Here is a 9,377-nt window from a genome sequence, read left to right as displayed (position 1 = left end):
CTCCTCCCTCTTCTTCTTCTTGTCCTTCTTTTTTTTTTTTTATTCTTCTCCCTTCTCCCTCCTTCTTTTCTAGTCTTCTTCTTCTTCCTTCCTTCCTTCCTTCCTTTATTTCTTCTTCGTGTCCCTCCTTCTTCTTCTCCTCCCACTCCTCCTCCTCCTCCTCCTTCTTCTTCTCCTCCTCCTCCTTCTTCTTCCTTCTTCTTTCTTTCTTCTCCTCCACCTCCTCCTCCTTCTTCTTCTTCTCCTCCTTCTACTCCTCCTCCTCCTTCTTCTTCTTCTTTCTTCTTCTACTTTCTTTCTTTCTTTCTCCTCCTCCTTCTTCTCATCATCATCATCATCATCATTATCATCATCATCATCATCACTGAACACGTGTTGTGTGGTGTGTACTCAGGGCTGGAGACTACCTGCTGTGTATCAACACCACCGAGTTACGGGGACTGACTGACGGACGTGTCCAGCAGGTGTTACGTCTGTTACCCCGGGGATTGATCAAACTGGTCGTGTCCACTGAGCCACCGCCACCCCTTAGTGGGCAGGGTGTGTGTGTGTGTGTGTGTGTGTGTGTGTGCAGAGCAAACGTAAGCAGATAAATCTAGACATATACACACTTACCGCATGGTTTTTTGTTTCTTGAATAAAATCTTTATTGATATCAGTGTCTTCGGGTAGCAGCCAAATTCCATATTGTTATCATTTTAATAGTATTGTATACACTTTGATTTTTTTTGTTTTTTTTTACGTTTATTTTTTCAGTAGATTGAAATTTGCTATTGATCCCTTTAGAAAGTGTACAGAATATTCAGTTTTCTATAAATCGTTGTTGGTTGTTTTTTTGTTTGTTGTTGTTGTTTTTGATTGGTTTTTTTTTTTACTGTACTGTTTTAAAGCTGTGCACTGAGGTGGGTGAAAATTTACCACAAAAGGAACCAGTAATATATATATATATATATATATATATATGAAGCCCGAAGTCATTCCATAACGATGTTTGCAGGGAACGACCCCAGCGAACGAGCCTCGCCCAGATCAGGGGGAGCCTACTCGCAGTTCGGGGTGAGGTTGTCTCCCCGTCCCTTCTCTCCCTCCGCGGAGAAGGAGTGCCCTCCCTTGGCCTCTCCTCCGGCGGTGCAGGACGCCGCGGTTCCCTCCCTTACCACCGCCCCTGCAGAAAGCAGTCACAGGTCTTCAGCCGCCGTGTCCTCTGCTGACCAACAGTCTGTCGCTATTCCTCGACTAACCCCCTCCTCCTCCTCCTCAGCTTCCTCCGACAGGGTACCCGTTGACGTCAGGCCCAGCACTGCCCTCTCCGTCAGAGGGCGGTGCTGTCCCCGCCACGTTATCCCGTGCAAAGAAAGGAGCCGTTTCTCCTGATCGGTGCACGCCCAGGGAAGCAGCAGAGAAACCCCAAGAAGCAGCAGAGAAGACCAGGGAAGCAGTAGAGAAACCTAGGGAAGCAGCAGAGAAGCCCAAAGAAGAGAAACCCAGGGAAGTAGCAGCAGAAAAACCCAGGGAAGCAGTAGACAAAGCCAGAGAAGCAGTAGATAAGCCCGAAGAAGCAGTGAAACACAGGGATGCAGCAGAGAAACCCAGGGAGGTAGCAGAAAAGCCCAGAGAAGCTGGAGAGAAACCCAGGCAGACAGACAGGACGCGGGACGAAGAAGAGAGCGCTCCTCAGAGGCCATGCTCCCTTGAGACAGACACCCCCCGCTCTCCCCGTTCCCCGACCAGGCTCCCAGACCCTGACCGGGACAGACGGACCGACTCCACCCCCGCTGTTACGTCACCCAGGGAAGACGCCTCGCCCCTGTCTGTCCACAACTACCACAACCACCACCAGCACCTCAACCAGCAGCAGCAGCAACCTGGAGACACGGATGACATGATGGCTGCTCACCCGCTGTCCAGAGCTCTCAGCCCACGACTTTCTCCAGCCAGGACCCGCAGCCCGGAACCACCCTCCCTGTCCCCGTCCCCATCCCCACCTAAACCAGCGCCCCGCCAGAGAACCACTACCATCGCCCAGGGGAAGGAGAATGGTGGTGGTGGCGGTGGCGGTGAAGGTGGTAGTGACGATGGAGCGGCGTCGTCGTCGTCACAGAGAGCCGAGCGCCACCTGACGGCAAGCGAGATTGTGGCCGCTGCTTCCCGGCATCCCTCGGGTGGTGACGATGACCTTGACCTTGCGCCGCTCTCCCCGACCCCGGGGAAGGAGGAAGGCGCGAGGAAGGAAAGACGCAGGTCTCCGCGTGATGCACGCGACCTTTCGCCAGCTGTGGATTCCACGAGCACTGCGCGTGCTGGCGGTACCAGAGAAGAGGTGTCCTCACTGGAGCAAGGACCAGTCCCCAAGAGATCCCCAGTGCCCGCTCCCAGACCCAGATCCAGGGTGGCCGCGGATGCGAAGCAAGGTCGTTCACATGTCCAGGGCAACGAGGGTGAAGGTCAGAGACCCGTGGAGCCGCCACCCCGGGTGGGAGCCATATCCCCGGAGAAAGCCCTGGACGGCGGAGGAGGAGATGCGGTGGTGCACGCCCACATGGTCACCATCCTGCCCCGGCAGCCCGCCGCCCCCTCCTCCACAGAGGCCCCGTCACCAAAGGACTCCTCCTCCCCTCGCGTGACACGCAGAGCCAGGCAGTCCCAGCACTCTGACGGTGCCAGCGCCGCCCCCTCCCCCTCAGAGGCCCTGCATCTCAAGGACTCCTCCTCCCCTCCCGTGACACGCAGAGCCAGGCAGTTCCAGCACTCTGACAGCGCCAGCGCCGCCCCCTTCCCCTCAGAGGCCCTGCATCTCAAGGACTCCTCCTCCCCTCCCGTGACACGCAGAGCCAGGCAGTCCCAGCACTCTGACAGCGCCAGCGCCGCCCCCTCCCCCTCAGAGGCCCTGCATCTCAAGGACTCCTCCTCCCCACCCGTGACACGCAGAGCCAGGCAGTCCCAGCACTCTGACGGCGCCGCTCCCTTGCCCAGCCCCACCCTGGTGCCCTCCAGACTCCGGCCCTTCGCCGACCCCAACGTGCCCACCCTGCAGGACCAAGCCCCCAACCGGAGGTTCGTGTCAAACGCGGCGCGCATGTTCGAGCAGAAGGTGTCGGAGAGCAGCTCGGCGCCGCCGCTGTCCAAGAACCGGAAGTCCTCCGTGTCCGTGTCGTCCGTGGTGAGGTCGCTGAACAGCCAGGACGCGGAGTCCTCTTCGGGCGTCACGATGAGGAGGAAGGCAGTGGGGCGGGGTGGTGAGTACAGCGAGCGGCGGAGAAGCATGCCGGGATACTTCACGGGGTCCGCTCTAAGCGGCACCCTGTCCGACACCAGGGGTCTCTCCGCCAGCACCGCCAACATCAACGCCACACACCCGGAACGGGACCACCCGCTCAACTCGGCCCTCAGCCCCAGGACGGCAAGGTCCAGCACAACCACCACCGCCACCACCCCGCTCAGGTCGTTTACCGCCTCCAGGGACCTCAACCACCACCCGGGGGGGAGACGCTCACAGTCCCCGCCCTCTGTAGGTAAGAGCGGTGAGTCACGGCGCACGAGCATGTCTGCCGTCACGCATAGGTCACGCTCCTCCACCACTTCCTCCCTGTTGCACGACCCTCACCGTTTCATATCCCCCAGCAGCCACCGCCAGTCGTGGTCCCCTCACACCAGTGAAGCCCTGTCACCAAGGTCCTCCCGCACGCCCCCCTCCCAGCGCCGCGCGGACCGTTTGGGGTCTTCCCTGTCCGTGTCCATGACCTCGCTGGTCTCCCCCCATCACGCCGACTCCTCTAGGTCACCCCCTCGCCACGCCCCCTCCTCTAGGTCACCCCCTCGCCACACCTCCTCCTCTAGGTCACCCCCTCGCCACGCCCCCTCCTCCAGGTCACCCCCTCGACACGCCCCCTCCTCCAGGTCAGCCCACGAGGACTTCACCGCCGTCAGGAAGTTCGACGACTTGCTGTCCTACAGACACGCCCTGGACTCTGACGATGAGCTGCCCAAGGTGTCCAACAGCCTGTCTCTGGATTTCAAGGCCAGGAGGGCTGCGCGGAGAACAGAGGCTGACACGTCCAATACAGAGCATCCTCGGTCCTGAAGAAAACGGCACCACATTCAACAGACGCAACAGAGGTCAACAGGAAAGCAGAGGCTGGCAGGTCCAGTGAAGAGCAACCCTCGGTGAAACGTGAGAGGAGAACAGCTCAGCACCCAACACAGATCAACAGGGAAACTGACCACCACCACCACCCAGCAAGCAGAACAAATGTGGTCACACCGGGAGAAGATCAGACCTCCGATCTCCGCTCCTGTCCCAGAACTCCCGACGAATTTGTGGTGGAGGAGAGGACAATTTTCACGTTCAGTGACAGCGATGCACGTGCCAAGGCTGAAGACGTGTCAGAAAGAAGCTCCGCCCTCCCAGCGGCAGGAGAAGACGACGCACAGTCAGCAAGGAGGGCAGCACCCCCTTCCTCCACCAGCGACACAGTTCACGAGGCGGTTGTTGGGAGCATCGTTTCCCAGGGACTGCAAAGACGAACGCGGCGCGCAAAGGACACAACGAACGATCAGACCCACACAGGAACAACAGTCAACCAGCGCACAGATGCCGACACCACTGAACCACAGCCATCAGTCGTCCACGCCCACCTGGTGTCAGTTGACGCCATGTCAGACAACTATGCGGTCCGGAGCAGGGAGGTTGAAGCACAGGATACAGGGGAAGTTACTCTGGGGAGACACCAGCAACAGGTGCCCGCTTCCAAGAGGGAGGTGAAGGACACGGAAGACGTCTGTCCAAAGGAGGACGCCGTCAACATCAAGGGAACAGAACAAGACTTGAGCCATGAACACGACGTGACATCTTCCCCGGACCTTGGACCAGACACAGCCAGCATGAAGCAGACAGCTCCCGTACCAACAGAAGCGGATCAAACAGATACACAAGTCCCAGAAGTGAGCGAAGAATCGGAAGAAGATGACGACTCCCCTCCACCCCCCCTCCCGGATGAAGGACCCCCACCCTTACCCGGCGCCCCTCCCCCTCCCCTCGCCCTGTCACGTGACGTGGACACGTTGACGGACGTTGGGGATCTGCTGCCGTCCCAGGAGACAGCGGCGGGGCAGCGGGAGGTGGGTGTGTCTGATGCACGGCCCGCGGACTCCACGAGAGCCGCTGTGGCAGAGGACGTTGATGTCGACACCTTGCAGTCCGGGGTCAGCGCATTAAACTTCAGCAACCCACAACAGCACGCCATGACCGATCAGAAAGACCAAGAACGAGAATCAGATACTGAACCCCTTCCACCCCACTCCTCCCCACCTCCCCCTCACCCTGGTCCCCCTCCCCCACCCACCCACACAGACCTGCTGAAGGAAGGGGAGAGGAAGGGGGAGGAGTTCCGGACGAAGGAGGGTGACGACCCTGGGCAGGAGAACCCCCCGGTGAGCGACACGCTGTCCCAGGACTCCGGCGTGCAGGACGAGGACATGTCTGAGGACGGTCTGAGGCTGACCATGGACGACTCCCTCACCACCTCCTCCCTTTTCGACGCCGCCATGACGCCGGACGAGGTGCCCGTGTCCGTGCTCGGCCAGTCCCCGGAGGGCCAGGTGCAGGACACCCACGTGCACGTGCACACCGATAAAGTCCCCAGCACCAGGCCCGTGGCCTCCCCTCGGCGCTCAGCCATGCATGCCTCTCCTTCACCCGCCTCACCCCGCTCCCCCCGCACCACCACAGACAGCACTGTTGATGTTGTTGGTGATTCACAGAGCTCGCGGACTGTTGCCCTCAGTAACATTGGTGACGTTTCTCCTCAGGGTTCCGCCTCCCCAAGATGCTCTTCCGGTCCGGAGAAGGCGGAGACTGCGGAGTTCCCTGGTGGAGTCAGTACGACTGGCGAGGCAGTCAGTGCTGAAAGCACACCTCACGCTGTGCGAAAACACACAGAGAGATCTGCTGAAGGCGGACCTCACGCTGTCCAACGTTCAACTGAAAGATCTGCTGAAACTCATGACACGCCAGTGAAGGTTAGGACAGGGAAAGATGCAGGTGAAAAAGACGAAACAAAAACCGAAGTGAGGAGAGAACCACGCAGGACACAAGCGAATGAAACAGCGAGGGTGGAAACCAGCAAAACAGTGACAGACAACCACACCCTGACAGAACCTGCCTCTCCACCACTGTCACCAACAGAAGAAGACGACGACCACGAAGACTCTGAAGAAGACCCCGAAGTCCCTACCAGCCAGGACACAGCTTTCTCCCCTCAGGGTCCGAACACGGCCGTGCTGACCAGCCCCAGGAAGTGGTGTATCCTGGACCAGAGCGGAAGCCTGTTTCTTCAGGGCAGCCCGCAGGCTCCCGTGACGCTGACCAGGTCCATGGTGAGGCAGGTGACCTCCCTGACGCCCAAGGACCTGGTGGAGGCGGTCCTGGCGGCCAACGGGGACCTGGATCAGGCCAAGCTGCCCCAGGCCCTGGAGCTGAGGGTGGTGTCGGCACGGGAACTCAGTGGGCGGCCCGTGCATCTGGACGTGGCCCAGAGAGAGGACTACTTCGTTCAGGTGTGTATGTGTGTGTGTGTGTGTGTGTGTGTGTGTGTGTGTTGGGTTGGGTTGGGGGGGATAGTCGGGGTATGTCGGGTTGGTTGGGTTTATATGTGTGTGTGTCTGTCTGTCTGTCTGTCTGTCTGTGTGCGTGTGTGTCTGTGTGTGTGTTGGGTTGGGTGTGGGGATAGTAGGGGTGTTGGGGGATGTGGATGGGCTTGTAGGTATGTGTGTGTGTGTTTGCGGGGGGAAGGGGGGGAGTAGGGCTGGCGTGCGCGCGTACGTGTGTGTGTGTGTGTGTGTGTGTGTGTGTGTGTTTGATGATTTGAAAATGATTTCTTAGTGTGTCAAAAGTTGAAAAACGTAACAGCATAGTTTAAATCTCTCTTCAATGCTTCTTCACTCTATCTCTCTCTCTCTCTCTGAATGTGCGTGTGTGTGTGTGTGTGTGTGTCTGTCTGTCTGTCTGTCTGTCTGTCTCTCTATGTCATTGTATGCCTGTGTGTTTGTTCTCGTTTCCATCTTTTTCTTTTATTTAGAAAAAAAATAGAATAAAAATGTATTTCACATGCCATGGACATGCCGAGTTTGTTGGGTTGTTGTTGTTTTATATGTGTGTGTTTGTTTGTGTGAGAAAAGAAAGAAAACAACAAATAATGATTATCCCCATCCCTTCTACACACCCACCTACCCCCCCACTTCTGCCACACCCCCACACGCCTCCCACCCCCCACCCTTACCCCTACCCTTATCCCCTCTACACCCATACGTACGCCCCCCCCCCCCCCACCTCCTCTGCACACCTTCTCATCCTCCCCATTCCCCAGGTGACCCGTGTCCACAGCAAAGGAAGTAGCGTGCAGGAGGCCGACCTGCTGCTCTCGGTGGACGGCCACGTTCAGAGACACCGCCGCCCGGCCCAGGTGCACAGTCAGCTGGACGACACGGGCCCCAAGGGCGTCCTGCTGACTGCACGCGGCCTCCGGCTGCCCCCCTCTGTGGCCAGCGCTCTGGCTGCGGCAGGTCTGTGTGTGTGTGTGTGTGTGTGTGTGTGTGTGTGTGTGTAGGAGGATGGGGGATTGTGTGTGGGTAAGTGTGGAGTGGTGGGATGGATTTGTGTGTAGGGGGAGGGGTCGTGTGTGTTTGTGTGTGTGTGTGTGTGTGTGTGTGTGTGTGTGTGTGTGTGTGTGTGTTGTGTGTGTGTGTTTCTCTCTCTCTCTCTCTTTGCGTGTCTGTGTGTGGGGGAGTTGTGTATGTGTAGATGTATGTGTCGGGTGGGTAGGGGTGGTGGCGGTGGTGGTTGTGTGTGTGTGTGTGTGTGTGTGTGTGTGTGTGTGTGTGTGTGTGTGTGTGTTAGTGTCTGTGTCTGTGTGTCTGTGGTGGTGTGAGTGTGAAATGAATGTTGGGTGGCTTTAACGTTCTTTGTCTCTTTTGTCCTTCCCACTTTCACACACACACACACTCACACACCAACACACACACACACACACACACACACACACACACACACACAACCCCCAACACCACACCACCACACCCCATCCACACCCCCAGCACACAGAATAACCCCCAACCTGAAACACTCGTAATTTTTCACAGATGAGGGAAGGGAGGTCACCACGAGCACACCCGCCGCCTCCACACCACCCTCCTCCTCCTCTTCCAGCAGAGCAGTGCTGGTTGGGGAGGGGGTGTATGAGGTGACGCTGACCAAGGGCCCTGCAGGCGTGGGCTTCTGTCTGGAGGGCGGAAAGGCCTCTCCTCGGGGTGATCTGCCCATCCTCATCAAGCGGATCTTCAAAGGTCAGAACGCAGCAGAATGATAAAGTTATTAATATCGTTTCCAAATAAGAGAAGTTTAATTTGCATCATCCCCTTATTATTTTTGTTGGTCATGATCGTCTCTCATCATCATCATCAGCAGCAGCAGAAGCAGCAACAGCAGCAGCGGTGTCCTCATAATTATCACCATTATCGTCATCATCGTCACTTATTTTCAGTAGCGGATTTCTCATCATTATCGTCGTCATCGTCACCCATCGTCATCAATACACGAGAATCATAGTAGTCAATCAATATGTATGCATAACACACACACACACACACACACACACACACACACACACACACACACACACACACACACACGCACGCACGCACGCACACGATATCATCATTTCATCCTAACCAGGTGATGTGTTGCACCAAATACACAACACACACACACACACATGTCAGGCGTTGTGTTGCACTTTATACACAACACAACGCTACACTACACACCCCACACCACAACACCCCCCCCCACACACACCCCACACACACACACTCCCCCCGAAACACCACACACACACACATACTGACAAAGCTATGTCCCCCTGCCCAGGAGGGCCAGCAGAGAAGGGCGGGGTGCTGAAGGTGAAGGACGAGCTCGTGTCAGTGAACGGCGAGGACTACACGGCTCTGAGGCACTACGAGGCCTGGAACCACCTCAAGGCCGTGCCCGACGGCGACATCACCCTCCGCTTCCGCCGGGAGGACCAGTAGACCACCAGTACCGTAGAGTACAGAACAGTACAGTACAGTACACTACACTACACTACACTACACTACAGTACAATACACTACAGTACAATACAGTAGACTAAGTACATGGACCAGTTTCCTACCCGTTTTTCCAGGTCCGAATCTTTTATATATATATATATATATATGTATATATATGTATATATAAATGTATGTATATATCTGAGAAAGAAAAGGAAAAATATATATCTATATAACAGATACCCGCGGGGACTAGTTCAGTAGAGTAGAGATACCCGGGTTCGGGTACCTGG

The 9,377-nt window shown here is 56.7% G+C and overlaps 1 protein-coding gene across 1 annotated transcript in view; it reads left to right on the top strand.

The window, feature by feature from the left end:
• LOC143282289 (uncharacterized) overlaps window positions 1–9,377 on the top strand; it is a 123,118-nt gene extending 113,741 nt beyond the window's left edge. The window contains exons 4-11 of the mRNA XM_076587889.1: window positions 395–540; window positions 998–1,348; window positions 1,398–1,809; window positions 1,909–4,002; window positions 4,065–6,555; window positions 7,365–7,560; window positions 8,137–8,340; window positions 8,924–9,377. Coding sequence (XP_076444004.1) covers window positions 395–540; window positions 998–1,348; window positions 1,398–1,809; window positions 1,909–4,002; window positions 4,065–6,555; window positions 7,365–7,560; window positions 8,137–8,340; window positions 8,924–9,084 — 6,055 coding nt within the window. The 3' untranslated portion in view covers window positions 9,085–9,377. The remainder of the gene's footprint in view (window positions 1–394; window positions 541–997; window positions 1,349–1,397; window positions 1,810–1,908; window positions 4,003–4,064; window positions 6,556–7,364; window positions 7,561–8,136; window positions 8,341–8,923) is intronic.

The sequence above is a fragment of the Babylonia areolata genome, chromosome 5, assembly GCF_041734735.1.
Source record: "Babylonia areolata isolate BAREFJ2019XMU chromosome 5, ASM4173473v1, whole genome shotgun sequence".
Lineage (NCBI taxonomy): Eukaryota > Metazoa > Mollusca > Gastropoda > Neogastropoda > Buccinidae > Babylonia > Babylonia areolata.
Note: the sequence above shows the minus strand (reverse complement) of the source record. Positions and strands in the feature narration are given on the sequence as shown.